Source organism: Halichoerus grypus, chromosome 10, assembly GCF_964656455.1.
Source record: "Halichoerus grypus chromosome 10, mHalGry1.hap1.1, whole genome shotgun sequence".
NCBI lineage: Eukaryota > Metazoa > Chordata > Mammalia > Carnivora > Phocidae > Halichoerus > Halichoerus grypus.
Window position 1 is genome coordinate 25,965,192 of NC_135721.1, and position 19,545 is coordinate 25,984,736.

The following is a 19,545-nucleotide window of genomic DNA, read 5'->3' on the forward strand; positions in this document are numbered from 1 at the left end:
TTGTAGGAAACTTTTTTTTTTTTAAGAGGGGTTGGGGGGAAGGGCAGAGGGAGAGAGAGAGAATCCCAAGCAGACTCCACGCTCACACGGAGCCCGATGCCAGACTTGATCTCATTACCTGAGCCGAAATCAAGAATCGGACACTTAACCAACTGAGCCACCCAGGTGCCCCTGCAGAAAACTTGTATTGAGCTTCTGATTTTAATTGAATACATTTATATTTTATACTAGAATTAGGCCTATAATTTAGTAGTCTCTAAATTTGGTGAAACTTACAAAGAATTATAAATAGAGACAACTTATTTGATGAATTTTGTCTCATTAAAAATATTTGTTCAGGGCACATGGATGGCTCAGTTGGTTAAGCATCTGACTCTTGATCTCAGCTCAAGGTCCTACTTAAAAAAAAAATTGGGTCCTACTTAAAAAAAATTGGGTCACCCAGGTGGCCCATTCGTCTGGGCATCTGCCTTCGGCTCAGGTCATGATCCCAGGGTCCTGGGACTGAGTCCTGCATCAGGCTCCCTGCTCAGTGTGGAGCCTGCTTCTCCCTCTGCCTGCCCCTCCCATGCTTGTGCTCTCTCTCTGTCTCTGTCAATAAATAAATACAATCAATTTTAAAAAAAAGAACCACAAAACTCCCCTTCACTTTCAAAAATGTTGCAGTTTGAACAATATATCACATGGCTTCCTAACTTAGCATTATCGAGAACCTACCATGTACAGACACGGATGTGGGAATGAATTTGGCTGTGTCATTCTATCAGCAGAGAGCAGAGAGTTTCCACCAGGGAGTGATATGGGTAGAGCTGTCTGTGAAGGGACCTACATGCCTTTCTTCAGGATTATCCAACCCTGTAGATGTGGATATCTCTTGTGGTTTTGAATAAAAGAGTGATATGACAAAAATGGTATTATAGGAAGTTTAAATAAGGAATGAATGTTATGGATGAGTAGGCAGTGGCTTTAGCAGTGAGGGTGGAAAGATAGAACAGGTTGAAGCCTCATTACAAGGGGAAATCTTCTGGGACTTAATCATTTGGACTGGCAGGATAGAGGGAGAGCTTGGAATCCGAGAGGATGCCAGTTTTCTCAATTGTTTGGTGAAAAAGGAAGATGTCCCTGTTGATAAAATATAGAGAATTCAAGAAGAAGGGAAAATATCTTTTACAGGAGGAGGTGATGTGATTTTGGATATTGAATATGAAGGCATGTCGCTATATCTAAGCAGAGAGGGCCGATCGTCCATTGGACATAAGAGCCTGACAGTAGGAAGGCCAGAATTGAGCTTGCAGATTTGGGGCTTTTTTGTGGAAGTAAGATGAAGCCATGCAAGTGAATGAATTCTTGACACAAAATCTTGGAAGAGAACACTGAGCAAAATCCTGACAGGTAGAAGAAGTAGCACCAGTGAAAAAAAATTCAAACAAAATACCCCAGAGTCTTGGTCAGAAGGGTAGGGATTCATGGAAACTAAAGGAACAACAAGTATTAGTGAGTAATGTCACATGTAGTGATGAAATCCAGAGAGGGCCAAGAAGAGGTCACTGGATTTGGAGCTCACTAATGACCTTCAGAACCAGCTTCAGAAGGTTTAGAGTGGGTGGCATGTGAGGACAAGGATATGGCATCTGTAGACTGTTCATATTGGGAGCATGTCAAAGAGATGAGATTCAAAATGTCATGTACAAGGGGCAGAAGAGGCAGGTAAATCTTTGCAAGATACTGGAGACCATGGTTGAGGGCAGTGGATAAAGGAGAAAGTGAATCCAGCGGATGGAGGAGAGATTGAATGTTATATAGAGAGGGAAAGATAATTAGGGAAGATCATTCTAGGGAAGAGTGAAATGAGAAGAGATGAAGGTATTAGCTCTGGAAAAGGAATAATATTTCTAATGAGACTGGAAAGAAGATGAGAGCATTACTATTATAATAGCAATTTCTATTTATTAACTATCTTCTATAGTCTAAGCTAGAATGTAAGTGTAAACCATTTTGAGGTATTGAGGGGGCTATGGAAGAATTGTGTTAAGACATGGCCTCTTGCCCTCCTGTGGTTTCTATGGGCTAAATGAGGAGAGGAGGCAGAAATAACTTTGTATGTGGCCAGGGAGTAGAGTAAATAGACAGCATGCTTTGGATGCCTAGTGATGGCAGTATGAATGAGGATGTGAACGGTCAGTAAAGGCCTGATGTGGATGTTCTGAACTAGGAAGAATGGTTGGGATTTGGATGGGAAGAAAAAGTTGGGAAAACATGTTTCAGGAAAGGAGACTAGCAGATGCAAAAACCAACCATATAGCCAACAAAGATTTCTTGATAACTATTGGTTTCCACTGTTTATTTTTTATTTAGTTATAATAATAATAGTAGCAGCTCACATTGAGTATTTACTAGGTGCCAGTCTAAGCATTTTGCATATATTTTTAATCCTCACCACAACCCTTGAGGTACTTACTGTTTTTACCCTCATTTTACAGGTAAGGAAACAGAAGGTTAAGTAATTTGTACCAGTTCCCAAAGCTTATGATGGGGGAGCTGGGATTTGAACCTGGACTTTCTGGTTCCAGAGTGCTTGCTCTTAACCTCTTCCTTCTTGCCTCTAGAGGACATTGTCTTATATTCGGAAGTAATGGTGGATTTGGTTGAGGTCTAGTTAGAAGTTATGAGGGGTGCCCGCGTGGCTCAGTAAGTTAAGCGTCCGACTCTTGGTTTTGGCTCAGGTCATGGTCTCAGGGTCATGAGATCGAGCCCCTCATTGGGTCCTACGCTCAGCGTAGTCTGCCTGAGATTCTCTCTCTCCCTCTGACCCGCCCCCGTTCACGTTCTCTCTCCCTCTCTCTAAAATTAAATAAATAAATAAAATCTCAAATTTAAATAAATAAATAAAATCTAAAATAAAATCTTAAAAAAGAAGTTATAGAAAGTTTTGAACACAAAACTGTCATATTTGAATTTTTTTCTTCCTTGAATGAAGAACCACTGGGGTTTTCATCAGGAGCAAAGAGAAGTTATAACTTGGGTATTTTGGAATGATCGAACACGTGACAGCAAGTGACTCTGCAGGACTGGGGAATTTTAGAGGATCTGAGGCAGCCCTTCCCAGCCCATTCTGTACAGAAGACCACACTTCTGTGACACAATACTCTGATAGAATTGTTAATTATCTTCGGAACTTGTGCTCCTTCTTGATCTGTAGCGGTTAATTTTCGATGTCATCGTAGTTTTTGAAAGAAGAAAGTGTTTTTTTTTGAAATGGAGTTAAAGAGTTTCTGTTGTGAACTGGTATTAGCTGTGGTGGAAAGACTCGTGGAATTGGAGCTTACATTCCGATGGAGAAGACAGAATGAACATATGTGAATAATATGTAGAGAAAAAAGAGATGCTTTTCCTTTTTGTTCTTCCTCTCTCATATTGGTAAGCAATAAAAAATGAAACTCTTAGAGTCTCCCTTGCATAACTGCCAGGAAACACAAGCACTGCAGTTAACATCTGGGCTGTAGCTGTGACTCCAGGATGGTGGGGAGGGCAGAAGACTTGCTGCCCCGAACCTGATACCGAATCCTAGAGGCCGCAAGGAACATAATGCAGGTCAGTCACCTCATCTTTCTGAGCTTCAATTTCCGTATTTGTAAAGCGGAGATTATAATACCTGTCTCAGCATGCCGCTGGGGACGTTAGAGCCGATGTGTGCACAGTGTCTAGATGTTTCCAGGTCCATAGTCAGTTCTCAGTCATAGATGGTACACCGTGGGCTTTATCTCTCTTCCCTATTGCTGTGCGGTAATAATGGTGGAAGGAAATCATCGTTTCCCATTATCTGTAGCCTAGAAATAGGGAGATACATCCAGCAGGAGAGTCTCACATGCAGATGGCATGTGAATGCTTGTACGACCTCACATTGTGTATTCTCTGGAAAGAGTGGGCAAAGGTAAGAACGAGTGGTAACCAAATCGAGGAAAAGAGGAAGAGGAGGGCATTAAACAATTAATAGCCTGTCTAGTAAAAGAGAAAAAGTCTGTGTAAAGTTTAACTGCTCCTGTAGTTTAAACAAGACACTGTAATAGAGGACACTCTTCCTTCAGAGAGAGAAGCTGGCAGCTGAGGACTTTTGTTTCCTTAGGGAGGAGAACTGCATGTTCAGTAAATGAGAAATTTGGTTATGAAAGAATTTTGAAAGAATATGAGCCCCAAGCATCACTTCAGGAAAAACTGTTACCAAAGACCATTGGTATCGCTCTTGGATTTGTCTTGGGTCATTTCCTGTTTAAGGAAGCCACATTCAACAACTTATCTGCGTTTGGGGTCATGGGAATGAGTCAGGGATGTGAGAAGAGGGGATGGAGAGTGCAATGTGGCTTTTAGGATTCGTTCTAATGTGTTGAACGTTATACGTGATATCAGAACAATTCAGACAGATATCTTATTTCAGAGGCAAATTAGCAAAAGTGTGAAGCTGCTGATCATTCATTCTGCAGAAACTTTGAGGAGGAAGGAAATTTGAGTAGTAGTAGACTCATCATTTAAGAAAGAAAATTGTAATATATAAGCAAATGGTACCTATTGCAGATGTGCTTTAAGACTTGTAAAAATTAACTTTTTAATTGTAAAAATAATCCATGCCCATTGCCTAGTGGTGCTTAGTGTATGTTAGCCTTCAGAGTAGCAAATTGTTTAATTTTTTTTAAATGGCTTAATTTCTATTTTAATTATTGAGGTTAATACACATTGTGCTTTCTATCTTCATCACACCTGTTGCACACCAGGAACCAGGAACCGTCGTGTGGCTTCAGGCAAATTACTTCCTTTCTATGCCTTGTTTTCCTCTCTGCCTCTTTTGAATCGATTTCTAATTCTAAGGCTTCTCATTGAATGGATTCCCTCCTAGCTCCTCAAACCTGCGGCCTTCTCGTTTGTATCATCAGGGTGCTTACTTTGCCACTAGATGGCACTAATGTACCTTTGAACCCAGTCACCTCTGGGTTTTCAGAATCTTGGGTGTGAAGAAGCCTTGGAATTTTTGCTTAATCAAATCCCCATTTAACAGTTGGGTGACTGAGACTCAGAGGTTAAGTTACTCAGAGTCTCTTGAATCCCACTCACCCGTCTTCCCCTCTATTCCACTGTTTCTGTAGGGGGCTTTGTGAGGGGAATTCAGAGAGAAACTTCTCAACCATTCTTGTTCTTTGTTAATTATTTTAAAAATATTTTTAAACCATTCTTTAAGTTCATATACCATCACATTCAAAATAAGTAGTTGGCTTCCTTTTGTGTTTCTGTATTGGCTCCCTCAGAGAAAAAAGCTAGACTGTCAGCTTCTAAAGATCATTGCCCTACCAATAACTAGCCTGCCTTTACAGTTTGCCCTGGAATAAGCCCTACAGGTATCTCAACCAGCCTCTCTGTCAGACGATCATCTTTCTCCATTCTTGCCCAGTCCCTTTAATAAGAGGTTTGCCTTTCAGCTCGTCCCTCCAACTAAATATGGTTGTCCATTCTTGTGCTTCATCTGTGTCCACTTGCCTAATTGAGAGAGCTTTGAGGGGGTAGATACGCTCCAGTTCTTAGAAAATTGATCTCCTGGGTTTTCCCAGCCCATGTTGACTGTGTTCTTTTATTCCTCTCTCGCTGTATTGGTGACAAGGATGGTATTGCCATAAATCTTGGCTGTATGTGGGCAGAATGGTACAGTGGGAGGCATTGTGTCCATGTGGAGAAATCGTGGGCTCTGCAGTCCCATTGACTAGGTCAGGTTTCTCCTCTATCGCTGATGTACTCTGTGACCCCTCATCGTCTCTCTAATGAGGGTAATATTTACTACCTTGTGAGGCTCTTGTGAGGAAGAAATGAGGTAATGTGTGGAAAGCTCCTGGTATCCATTCTTGGCATACATGGTACATGCTCGTTAAGTGCTAACATTCTGATTGCTATTGTATATAGTGGAATAGGAGAGACTATAGCACATGAAAGGTAGGAGCCTAAGGGAGGGTCTCAGCCAGAGGAGCTAGATTTTTTTTTAAGATTTTATTTTTAAATGATCTCTATACCCAACGTGGGGCTCAAAGTCACAACCTCAAGATCAAGAGTCGCACGCTCCACCGACCGAGCTAGCCACATGTCCCAAGGAGCTAGATCTTTACTTAAGAAAGAAGGGAGGGAGGGATGCAAGGTATGCTGGGGTCAATGTCAATGTTTTGGAGAAACAGTGTAGAACTGTGCTGCCCAGTATGGTGGCCGCTAACCAGTATGGCAGTTGAACACACTTGAAATGTGGCTAAAGTCAAAATTGAGATGTGCCGTAAGTGCAGGCTACATAGCAGATTTCAAAGACTTGGTATGAAAACAATAAATATAAAATATTTCAATAATTCTGTATACTGATAACATGTTCAAATGAGACTATCTGGATTTGTAGAGTTAAATAAAATGTCACTAAAATTAATTTCACCTGTCCCTTTTTACTTTTTAAATGTGGCTTCTAGAAAATGTAATGAGGCTAACATTATATCCCCACGTTGACTGGAAGGTAGAGGTCTTTGGTATTCAAGCATATACAATTTTAATTTGGGGAATCATCTGAGAAGTTTTTTTGAGGCTTTTGATTTTTTCTTTTATGGTGTTCTGTTCTTAAGAGCATGACCTGAATCAAGACACTGGTCACTATTGGTAGTAATAGTTTAAGTAATAGTTTAAAATGAGAAAAGTTAGAGGTACCAAATGTTCTCCTTAGTCCTCCAAATTCTCTGAGGACCTCAACGGAAAAGCAAGGTATGAATGCATTATTTATGGCTTAGTGGGTCAGTTACAAGCAATTAGAAGATCTTAGAGTTTGTTTTTTAAAAAGCCATTTCATGTGTCTGCCTTCGGCTCAGGTCATGATCCCAGGATTCTGGGATCGAGTCCCACATCGGGCTCCCTGCTCGGCGGGAAGCCTGCTTCTCCCTCTCACACTCCCCCTGCTTATGTTCCCTCTATCGCTGTGTCTCTCTCTGTCAAATAAATAAATAAAATCTTTAAAAAAAAAAAAAGCCATTTCATGATTTCAAAGAATAGGGTGTGTGCAAAAGTCATCTCCTATGTAATTAAATCGTATCAACAGATGGAATCTACTAGCAGTTAACGTTCCTAGAATTTTCCTTCAGATGCAAATTATTAAAACAACAACACAAATGACCAAGAGTAAAAAAAAGAGAGAGAGAACCATAATACTATATATCAAATTAAGTCATCTGCCTGATTTTCATTAAATTTATTTTGGTTTTAAGACACTGGTTACAAAACATTGACTTGTTTCAAAACCTTAAAGGTAAATAGTAATCTCATCGCCTGCTTGTTTTAGAGCTATGAGTAATTGCTAATTTTAGACATTTGTAACCTTTGTCTTTACAGGTGGATTGAAAAATAAAGCTCTTTATTTACATCTTGAATTTACACTTGCTTTTTCTTTTTTTTAATAACAACACATGTGAAGTAGTTTTGTGGGAAGTTGGTTTGCAGAGAGTAAGCACGACACATGCATTTTAAAGAACTTTGAGGGCAGTTGTCATTGTTCTTGCTTTAGTCCCAGGATGAGGTATCCCTTCTTCTAAGTAAACGTGTGATCACAGTTCATTGGATATAAGATGCCATCAGTTGTAACAGGCACATTTATTTTAAGTGCCACCTTGTATAAAAAATAAAATGCCTCCAATAAACTCTGGCAAGCGGTCAGATCTATTTCAGAGATGTTAAATGGTGAAAAAAAATGCGTACCTTGTATCTGATGAAATATGACACACAGATGTTGAAATTTGCACCTTGGTTAGAAGTTAGAGAACTTGGGTCGCCTGGGTGGCTCAGTCTTTAAGCGTCTGCCTTCCGCTCAGGTCATGATCCCAGGGTCCTGGAATCGAGCCCTGCATCGGGCTCCCTGCTCCGCGGGAAGCCTGCTTCTCCCTCTCCCACTCCCCCTGCTTGTGTTCCCTCTCTCAGTGTGTCTCTCTCTGTCAAATAAATAAAATCTTTAAAAAAAAAAAGAGAACTTGTTTTATATATCGTTTATAGGTTAGCATCAGACTTTAGGCCAGCTCAGAATGTATCATCAGTGAGTGTGGTTTGGTTCTCTCGATTCTGTAAATAATTGACAGAAGGAAGATGTAATGAGGTCATTTTTCAGTTGTTGGTAGTCCCTTGATTCAAAAAAGTGAACTTCTAACTTTGCTTCAACCTGATTATCTCTAGCATCTCCCCCCTCCCCCAAAACACACACCCAGCCCCTTTTCAGCAGGTGCCTACCCCTCTAACAAAATCTGTTCTCCATAAAGGCTCCTGATAGCAGTTATTTATAGCCTCTTATGAATTCAAGGCAAAGTGTTAAATTGCCGAAGGATGTTTGCTTTCTAAGCCTTATCTCTAATTATCGGCTAAAAATCTTTATCTGCTTAAAAACCATTCAGGCCTCAACTAGCCATATGGATCAAGTTTTGTGGAAATGGCTGGGGGAGGAGGGTGCATGGGCCGCTTCCTGTGCTGCCTCTGCGGAAGGATCCAGACAGATAACAGAGCACCTCACTTCCTTTCCCACCCTGAAGGGCCACCGAACCTGTCCTCCGGCTCTCTGCCTTTGTCCTGGGAGTCAGCGAGCAAGTCAGCTGCATTCTCTTGCTCTTACTAACTGTATCAGAAAGGAAAGCAAATTTGATTCCCAACAGCTGGTTTTCTGACTGATTTCATTGAATTTTTATCAGCTTTGTCTTCCTTTTGATAGAGGCTATTGAATTTTAAGGAAACACTGTGATATGAAGAATTCTGTTGTAATTTCAATAGCTACTTCCTAATTCACCTGTTTGTTTTTTTTTTTCTAAATCTCCCTGCTAACACATCTTACTGACTCAAATCAGGCTTTCCATTTTGAACGGCTATTTGGTAATCCAGATTCTCAGCCTGCTTTCTCCAAATTATTTTCAGGCATGCCTAACCAGAGTTGCTCATGGTTAAACTGAAGAATTGTTTGTGGTCTAACTTAAAGATGAAAGCGAGAGTTTTTCTTCTTCTCAAATTTGTCATACATTTATCAGTTGTGATTTTGCTGATACTTTGTATACTTTGACATAGTTGATACTCAGTCAGAAGGTTAGATTAATCCCACATTCATAGCTCTGGATAGCATTCATGGTGTTTGGCTAACACAAAGAATGGTCTTTCTCGGCAGAAGATGGGCAGGGATACTGCACATGCTTTTGGCGTTGTATTAGCTTTGAAAATTATATGAAAAAATTCGTCTCTACCACTCAATTTCCTACATGGAAACGAATGTAAAGTGTAAAATAAATATCCTATAGTTGTCTCTATGTGTTTGTTGTCTCTATGTGTTTGAATGACTTTGACCTTTTGTCTTTGCAGCTGGGGGTGTGGTTTTCTCTTGGCTGTGCCTATTTGGCCTTGGAAGACTACGGAGGTTCTGCGAAGGCATTTCAGCGTTGTGTGACTCTAGAACCCGACGTGAGTTTGTTCGGTCTGCTTTCCTTCTCACAGCTCTTTGATATTCTCTAAGTTACTTGGATTGTACTGTAGTTCAGAATAGCAATTCCTATGGGTATAGAGTTTCAGTTATACAAGATGAGTAAGTTCTAGAGATTTGCTGTACAACACGGAGCCTGTGGTTAACAGTACTGTGTTGTGTACTTAAAAATCTGTAGAGAGGCTAGATCTCATGTTAAGTATTCTTCTCTCAAAAAAAAAAAAACAAAACAAAACAGATAAAAGGCAAAAAATTCCAATTTTCTATTATTTTATGTTAAAATAAAAGAACAGCTGGGGCGCCTGGGTGGCTCAGTTGGTTAAGCGACTGCCTTCGGCTCAGGTCATGATCCTGGAGTCCCGGGATCGAGTCCCACATCGGGCTCCCTGCTCAGCAGGGAGTCTGCTTCTCCCTCTGACCCTCCGCCTCCTATGCTCTCTGTCTCCCATTCTCTCTCTCAGATAAATAAATAAAACCTTTAAAAAAAAAAAAATAATAAAATAAAATAAAAGAACAGCAGTTCCTTTTGCGTTGGAAGAAAGTATACCTTTGACAGAAGGTCACACCTTAAGGTAAATGATTATAAATCTAGAAAGAAGTTTCTTCTTATAATAGCTAAGTTATTCATGGAAATAATTTTGATACAACAGTTTTTTAGTTAAAATTATACTTAACTGAAGTATATAGCAAAATGTCATCTGTTTTGTCATTCAGTAACGTGTGCTGCCTATGCTAATTTCCTTCTTAAAAAGTTCTTTTTATTTATAGTCTTTTAATATTTAATAGTTTTACTGAGATGATAAATAATTCACATCCCATATAGTTCCTCTATTTAAAGGGTACAATTCAGTGATTTCTTAGTATATTCAGAATTGTGCAACCATCACCACAGTCAATTTTAAGAACATTTTATTGTCATAAAAAGAACCCCCTTGTACTCATTAGCAGTCACTCCTCATTTCTTCCAAACACCTTCCACTCCCCACCCTCCACCTCCTGCCCAGGCAACCACTAATGTATGTTCTGTCTCTAGATTTGCCTATTCTGGACATTTCATATAAATGGAATCATATGCTGTGTGGTCTTTTGTGGCTTGTTTCACTTAGATCAATGTTTTCACAGTTCATCCATGTTGTTGCATGTATCAGTACTTTGTTCCTTTTTATGGTCAAATAGTATTATTTTATGTGGGCATATCACGCGTTACTTAGGACATTTGGATTGTTTCTTTTTGGCTATCATGAATTAGGTTGCTGTGTACAGTCATTTACAAGTTTTTGTGTGGACATACATTTCTATTTCTCTTGGGTATGTATCTACTAGTACAGTTACTGGGTATGTTAGCTCTGTGTTCAAAATTCTGAGAAACTGCCAGACTGTTTTTCTAAATCACCATTTTACATCCCCACCAGCAAATGTGTGGGGTTTCCAGTTTCTCAACATCTTTGCCAGCACTTGTTATTACCTTTCTTGTTGATTCGAGTCATCCGAGGAGGTGGCATCTTGTGGTGGTTTCATTTTCCATTGCCCTGTTGGCTAGTGATGTTGAGCATCTTTCCATGTGCTTATTGGCCATTTGTGTCCCATCTTTGGAGAAATGTTTATTGACATCCTTTGCCCATTTTTAAATTGGTTTAGTTGTCTTTTATGTTGAGTTGTAGGAGTTTCTTTATACATCCTAGATAGAAGTCCTCATATGGATATATGATTTGAAAATTTTTTCTCCCATTCTGTAAATTGTTTTTCACTTTTGAAAGTGTCTTTGAAGTACCACATTTTTTAGTTTTGATGAGGTCCAGCTTACCTGTTTTTTCTTTTGTTGCTCATGTCTTTGGTGTCATATCTAAGAATCCATTGCCAGATTTAAGGTCATGAAGATTTACCCCTGTCTTTTCTTCTAAGAGTTTTATTGTTTTAGCTCTTACATTTATGTCCAATCTGCTGTTAAATCTATTCATTAAACTCATCACACTACATGTGGTGGCGGATGTTGACTAAACTTACTATGGTGATCATTTCATAGTATATACATATATTGAATCATTATGTTGTACACCTGAAAATAATCTAATATTATTTCTCACTTTAAAAAATCTACACATCATTTCAGATAATGTAATTTCTTTAGTTCAAAAACTTTCATTTGGTCCTTTTTTATAGTTTTCATGTTTCTACTGAGATTCCCAAGTTGTTCCCTTATTATGTTCATGTTTTCTTCATATCTTTGTTTGTATTTATAACAACTATTTTCAAGTTCTTGTATCTTATTCCAACATCTCTTTCATTTCTGTGTCTGTCTCTATTAACTAATTTTTTCTTTGGTTATGGATGAATTTTCTTGTTCGTTTGCATGTCTACCAATATTTTTTTATTGTATCCTACACATCGTGGATGCCGTGTTGTTGAGTTTCTGGGTTTTGTTTTCCCTTAAGGAAGATAGAGCTTTATTTTGGCATTTGGCTGATTTACTTGTGGATCAGTTTTATTTTAAACTTTGTTAGGGTGGGTCCTGCATTGTCCTTATTCTAGGGATGTAATCACCCTTCTTTTAAGGTATAAGCTTTTGGTAGTTGAACTTAATACCATTTGTGAACAATAAGAGTTCTCCACTCTGGTTGGTTGGAACTTGACTAGCTCTTAGCATTGTGTGACCTCCAGAATTTCCGTTCAGCTCACGGCTCTCTGGTAGTTGTTCTCTGCCTGGCCTCGAGAAGTTTTGCCCTGTACATGTATAGCTTAATATTCAGCCAAGGACTCAAGGAGATGCTTATTGAGGTTTCTGGAGCTTATTCTCTGCACAGATCTCACTTCCCTGTTTTTTTGCCCTGCAAGTTCTAGCCAACTTTTGAGCCCTGAACTCTCATCTCTTTCTTAATCCCAGTAAGACTTGCTGTGCTTCATTTGGTTTCTACCTCTCTGTGCTGAGCCCTGAAAGTGCCTCTAGATGGAGGTGTAGGTTGATTGTTGAGACATCTAGTTTACCTTATCTCAAGGGTCACAGCCCCATGCTGTTTGTTGTCTGACTTTTCAAAAACAGTTCCCTATATTTTGTCCAGTTTGTAGCTTTTTATGGTAATAAGCCTAGTCTAATACTAACTGTGCTATGTCTGCAAGCAGAGGTCCATTGCCACTTACTTTTTAAAACGTGCATATGAACTTGAAAACTATATACTCTATATTTTATAAAGAGCTGAACAAAAAGGAACAAACATAATTCATATCAACATTTATGTAATGACTTAAATTTATTTTTGTCATGCATAGAGGAATAGGTAGAGAAATATGTTTGATTGATGAAATACTTAGAAATAACACTGGAGAGCACATACTCCTTTCTTCTCCTATCTGATGAAGGATGATGGTAAAATAGCAAAGGCTTTTAAGATATGAAAAACAGTATTCTGCATCACCTTGGATTTGTAATAAATCTATATATTGTATAAATTATATTGCAGATTGTCCAGTTACTTTGGAAATCTAAATTTGGAAATAAAATCTTAGCTAAATTCCAAATTAGTACTATAATAGTTATGTCAGTTTGTTGACTATTTTTGTTTTAAATTATGAAAGTTAAATTTAATTTATTTAATTTTCTCATATACCTTAAACATACCTTATTGAAAATTGTGATTGTAAGGAGCACCTCCTGCACTAGAAAAATATGTTATACTTTGGGTTGTAGCAATTATTTTACCTAAATGAGAATAGTCTATAACTGAGTTCTCTATCATTTCAGAATGCTGAAGCTTGGAACAACTTATCAACTTCCTATATCCGATTAAAACAAAAGTAAGTACATCAAACAAATATGAAGAACTCAGTTTCCAAAATGAACAAGATTTTCTTCCACTGAACTTAGTGCCTTTACTCCTTTTCCCCTTGCCCATCCATACCTTTGAGTTAGGATGACTTACTATAGCCATTTGAATTCTAAATGTAATTTATTTTTTGAAAACATTTACTGTGTAATAAAATAAGAACTATTATTTGGAATCTTTATTTGATACTGAAGTTTTGCATCCTAAATTCCATTATACGATGAGAGCATGCATGCCTTTAGTTGGTCAACTCAGTTGATAGATTCTTATTGATTGCTTGCTTGCTGTGTACAAGGTATTACTGAGAAATATAAATATAAACCAATGTCTTCAGGAATTGTAGATTTAAAAAATAAAATATCAGGCTGTATTATTTTAAAAATTGATCAGCATTAGAAGTAGTATGTGGTAAATATCAAGTGGGAAATCCAAGGAGAGCTATAATAACAGTAGGTGATATTTGTAGAACACTCATTCTATGCCAGACACTCTGTGTGGGTCTCAGAAGAGAGAAGGATCATGGTCCTGATTCAGGAATGCTTCTTTTTTTTTTTATTATTATGTTATGTTAATCACCATACATTACATCATTAGTTTTTGATGTAGTGTTCCATGATTCATTGTTTGCATATAACACCCAGTGCTTCTGATAGAATGCTGGACACAAGCTGAAATTGGAAGAATGGGTAGAGGGGACAGAGGAAAGCCTCTCTAGCGAGGGGAATGTGATCATATGCAGAGCAAGTAAACTACACCAGCTATAGATTATAGTGAGGTCTGTAGGGAGAGAGAAGGTTGGAGTCAAATTGCAGTGTGTTCTGATGATCTGACTAACAAGTTGAGACTATCCTGTTGGCAGTGAGATGCCTGCGCTTTCAGTGGGGGCAATTTCATGAAGAAAGAAGCTTTTGGGGAAGATTTATCTGGTGGCAGTGTGAGACAGACTGGAGAGGAAACTGGGGGCTGGGAACCCAGTCAGGAGACAGCTGTTGTAACAGTCCAGGCAGGAGATAACTAGCCTGGAAAAAAAAGGGCACATGCCAATTTATAAAGGGGACAACCAACTGGCCTTATTGACTGGCCATAGAAAGCCAAGGAAAGGAAAGGGAAGAGACAAGGACTGCTATTGCCAGAGTTTTAGCAAATGAAGGAAAGGATGGATCTGTTTCCATTTTCATTTGGCCTTATTTTCAAGCCTAATTTAATTTTTCTTTGTGGATTCACAAGATACTTCTGAAGATATCATTAAATCCACATTACATTGAAATACTTCTGCTGCTCTTGGATGACAAACTACATAAAGAAAGTACTGTTTTTTCTACTGCGTGCTTTGGAAAATAATATTATGTTCTTGATTGCAACTGATTGTGTTAAAATTCCCTAGGGACCTTTTGGTTTAAAGCAAGGGGCAGGGGAAATCCCTGTCATAGTTGTAGAGTGATCTCAGTGGGTTTTTCTGGTAACCCTGATAATTTTGTATGTAGTGAGGCTCTTGATACTCTACCTCGTTTTCCAGCCCATTAACCCTAAGAATTCCACTTTCTCTCGTAGGGGTCCTGCCATTGTTCAACTTCTATTTGGCGCTTTCTTGTCTTCCTGCAACTCCACAATTGGTTTTTGTGTAAAAGTGGGGTTGTAAGGTCAAAGGTGAATCACTGCTTTATTCTTGCCCTTTTGGTCTTTCCTTTCTTTGCTGCTGTTCCAGACATAGCTCATTTTTGACTCATGAGATTGTTACTTCAGGTGTAAATTATGGCCGCTCCTCTCAAAAGAATCCATGCCTAAAAGGTACCCTTTAAACCATCTCGTCTGTCCCTTTGCTCTCCTGGGGTTCTTCACTAACATACCCTCTTTGCTGTTTCATCTGATTCCCCCGGCATCACACCCCTGCCAGTCCTTTGGGAAAATCTCCCATCTTTCTCTGAAACTTTCATAGCAGTGTCACGACCATTGTGGGCTCGATAAGTGAATCCTGAACTGAAGATCCTTATGAAGAAGCCACACTTACGAAAAAGGAATTCATAGAAAAAAACTTTGAGGCCAGGAGATTGTGGGCAAAGGATGAGAGGATATGTAGGACAGAGGATAATCCTCTTGCCTGGGTTGCTGCCTGTCAAGTTCTTTTCCAGCAGGCCGACCTCACCCACCCCCATGCAGGTGGGAGAACTGCAGTCTCAGTCTACCACTGCTGAAGGCAGTCGCTATTATGTGGGAGGTGGGCGTAGGGAGTGGAACCAAGAAAGGGAAAAAGACACCACACACACACACACACACACACACACACACACACACACACACTCCCAAAACAATTTAAGGCTGAATTTGAAGAAGGAAGGGTTACAGCAAGGGTACCTTCATTTTTAACTCTAAAAGCAAGGGATAAGTGAATCAGTACGTTCCATAACAACTTTAGGCAAATTGTTTAATGTAGAGAATAAAAAATTAAACTGCAGTGAATTGGCTGCTAATGAGAAGACAAAAAGGACTTCATTATAAGGACGTTATTGTGATTGGTACCATAGGTATATTAGAAATTGATTAAATGCTTCAGGGAGTAATTCTCAGAGCAACAGCCTGGGATGACCAGAAGAATCTCCATTATCCCCTCCAAAATTTGCCTTAAAGTCATGGAGGAGGAGATGCCTTGCTGTAACATGGTGGGGCTCGGCAAGGAAACGGAGGTAGACCTTGAAGTCATAAATTAACAAACTCAAAATGGCTTTGGAAAAGGAGATTGATAGCATACACTTGAAGAAGGTTACTGTAATTGTCCAGTAAAATATTTATGATCCATAAAGGAACTATAGTCTTATCCAGACAGGGGAGGAAAGCATTAAGCATGTTTTTGTTTGTTGAGATTTTTAACTTATAGAAAAGGTGACATGAAGTTCTGTTGATTTCCTTGTCAGTATCAAGTTTTAGTAGTCTTTTTCTCTTTTCTGAAGTGGCTTGTATAAGACAAAGATTCCTTGATGGTTTGGTATACCTTTTCTATAAAACTGCCTAGCTTTGTTTTAATTTTAATTGATTTATTTGGCTATTTCTTTAGGTCATTTGTATAATTTATTCATAGCATTCTCTTATGATTTTTTTTCCAAAAAATTACTAGTCTTATTTGTGCCATTTTCTTTTATTCTAAATGGAATTTAGTTACACATTTGTCTGTTTCATTTTTTTTTCAAAAAGCTAGCTTTTGGTTTTGTTAATCATTTAGTCTTTCTTTATATTTATTAGTTTCTTCTTTCTTGTTTATTTGGTGTTTTTCTACAATGTTAAGTTAAATGTTTTCACTGATTGTCATTTTTTTGTAATAAGTGCATTTAAGATCACAAATTTCCCTCTAAAAATACTGCTTCAGCTATATCCTGCAGATGGTGATATATAGTATTTTCATTAAGTTCTAAATATTTTTTATTTTCTAATATGAGTCTCCTTGTTCCCTCACTGTGGTTTCTTTTTTTTTTTTTTAGGAGTGCATCTTTAAGTTTCCAGGCATATAATTTTTTAGCTATTTACTGTTGATTTCTTATTTAATTTCAGAGAATAATACCTTTTTTACACAAACAACTGGTAATTTTTGTTCTCAATAATTAGTTAAATGTAATGACATATTTCATCAGTTTCTGTTCTCACTGTTGATCATTTATTGTATCCCTTTCTTTCTGTCTGAATTCCCTTTTATTTTTGCAAGAGAGGGTCTCTCAGTAGTTCTTTTGTTTCGGCCAGTAGATGATAAACTTTCTTAGTCTTTGTACATCTCAAAGTGTTTGACTTTGCATTTACTCTTGAATGGTAAGTTTAGCTGGTTATAATATTTTAGGCATGACAATTATTTTCATGCAGTGCTTTACACGTACTATTCTGTTGTCTTCTACATCTTTTGTTACTAATGAAATATCTGCTGTTCTCACTGTCATTCTTTTGTAGGTTTTAGGATTATCTTTATGTTTTGCAATTTCATACAATATACCTAGGTGTTGGTTTATCTTTACTTATAATGTTTGGTACAAAAATATACTTTTGATCATAGAATTAGATCTTTGTTGTCAGTTGTGGGAAATGCTCAGCTTTTTCTTTTCAAATACCTTGTCCTGACATTTTCTGCATCTGTTTACTGTGGCATGTCTATCAAATGTATGTTTGAACCTTACCTCTCATACTTTCCTCTCTTTATTGCTCTTTTAGTTTTTAATCTGAATTCCTTGTGGATTCCTCACTATTGCTTTCTAGTTAATCAGTTCTGTCCTTGTGTGCAGTCTAGTTTTTTGTCACCTATTGAGGTTTTGTTTGTTTGTTTAAGTGTCTCTTTTAATTCCAAAATTTCCAGTTGGTTTTTTATTTACATCTCCCTGTCCTTGTTTAATTTCTACCTGTTTTTGTTGTGCAATTTCTTGCTCCTTTAAAATTTTTATTTTATTTATTTACTTATTTATTTTTAATTTAAGTTCAATTAATTCACTTACAGTGTATTATAAGTTTCAGAGGTAGAGTTCAGTGATTCATCAGTCTCATATAAGCTCCTTTTAAATTTTAAAAAATTTTGTAGGGAAATTTGAAGTGATTTGGGGTTGTTTGGGTCTCAGATTCTATTTATTAACATGAATGACTAAGGACTGACAGGAAGTTCACATTAGGATTTTATACCTGAAGCTATGGTTTCTTTAGCTATGATTATTCATTATTATTCTCTTTAAAATCTGACCTTCGATAGAGTAAAAGCTTTTAGAACTTTACAAGAAGCCCTCAAGTGCAACTATGAACACTGGCAGATCTGGGAAAACTACATTCTCACTAGCACTGATGTTGGGGAATTTTCAGAAGCCATTAAAGCCTATCACAGACTCTTGGACTTACGAGACAAATACAAAGATGTTCAGGTAAGATATTCATATTTTGTTTTTTCAACTTGTGATTGATGTTAATGCTTGATTATATGATTGTGATATTGACTAAATATGTATTTGGTTTTGATTCTGGTTTCTGGCACAGGGCTCCAAAAACCTTTGGAATTTCCTAAGCGAAGACAGCCAGCCATAAAGGTGTCTTTTGTTGTGTTAATGAGGTGACTTTTGGAAAGCACCTAAGGATGGGGATGGTTGCCAGGGTGTCAACCATGCGATTAGAGGGTTGGAACTTTCATTCCCATAACCTCCACTCCTCTCCCCTCATGACCTCCTGGGAGAGGAGAGGGTATGGAGATTGAACTCCATCACCAATGTGGCCAGTGATTTAATCAGTCATGTCTATGTAATTGAGCTTCCATAAAAACCCAACAGGATAGGGTTCGAAGAGCATCTGGGTTGGTGAACACGTGGAGGTGCAAGGAGAATGGTACACCCCGAGAGAGCGTGGAAGCACCGTGCCCTTTCCCACATACTTTGCCTTATGCACCTCTTCCATCTGGCTGTTCCTGAGTTACATCTTTTTATAATAAACCAGTAATCTAGTAAGCCAAATGTTTCTTGGAGTTCTGTGAACTTACTGCTCTAGCAAATTAATCAAACCCAAAGGGTGGGGTTTGGAACCTCCAATCTATAAAGCACAGGTGACAACCTGGACTTGTGACTGGCTCTGGAGTCGGGAGGAGGAAGGATTGACAGTCTTATAGGACTGAGACCTCCGTCTGTGGGATCCAATGCTATCTGTAGGTAAATAGTGTCAGAATTGAGTTGGTAGTGTGGGGAACCCCCCAACCCTGCATGCGTGTGTGTACATGCACATGCACGCACACACACAGGTCAGAATTGGTGACTAGAATCACCTGAGTGATATAGATTGTTTCCTTGACTACACACAGGAAAATTTTGTTAAACACATGTGATATATAAAACGAGCAGTTTTTTTCTCGAGTTGAATATTCTTCATTAAATATTCTGGCATTCCAATGTCAAATATGTTTGTGCAGTTATAGACTGAATGTTATTGTGACTCAGTTAAGAATATTTGATATGTGGTTTTCGTACATACAGTCAGCTTTCAGAAATGAAATAGAATGATGTTTGTGTGATTTATTGCTTTGGTTATCTCAATGTAATAGCTGGAGTAAGTCCCATACTCATTTATTCACTCATTGAACAAGCATTTACTGCATACTTTCAGATGTTTTGAACAATATAGAAATGAAGACTAACATTTTCTTTGCAGTGTTTAGTGAAATGGTCCTCTTGGTAAGATGAAGTCAGAATGGTTAAGTCTAACACTGTACAAAAAATATTAGATCCTTTCAGA

General features: G+C 38.2%; 1 protein-coding gene across 3 annotated transcripts in view; it reads left to right on the forward strand.

Annotated features, from left to right (window-relative positions):
* The window catches only part of TTC27 (tetratricopeptide repeat domain 27), a 169,502-nt gene that overhangs the window by 126,236 nt on the left and 23,721 nt on the right, over nt 1-19,545 (forward strand). For all 3 annotated transcript variants that reach the window (XM_036119108.2, XM_036119110.2, XM_078056160.1), the window contains 3 exons: nt 9,382-9,480; nt 13,236-13,288; nt 18,029-18,194. In XM_036119108.2, the coding sequence (XP_035975001.2) occupies nt 9,382-9,480; nt 13,236-13,288; nt 18,029-18,194 (318 nt within the window). The remainder of the gene's footprint in view (nt 1-9,381; nt 9,481-13,235; nt 13,289-18,028; nt 18,195-19,545) is intronic.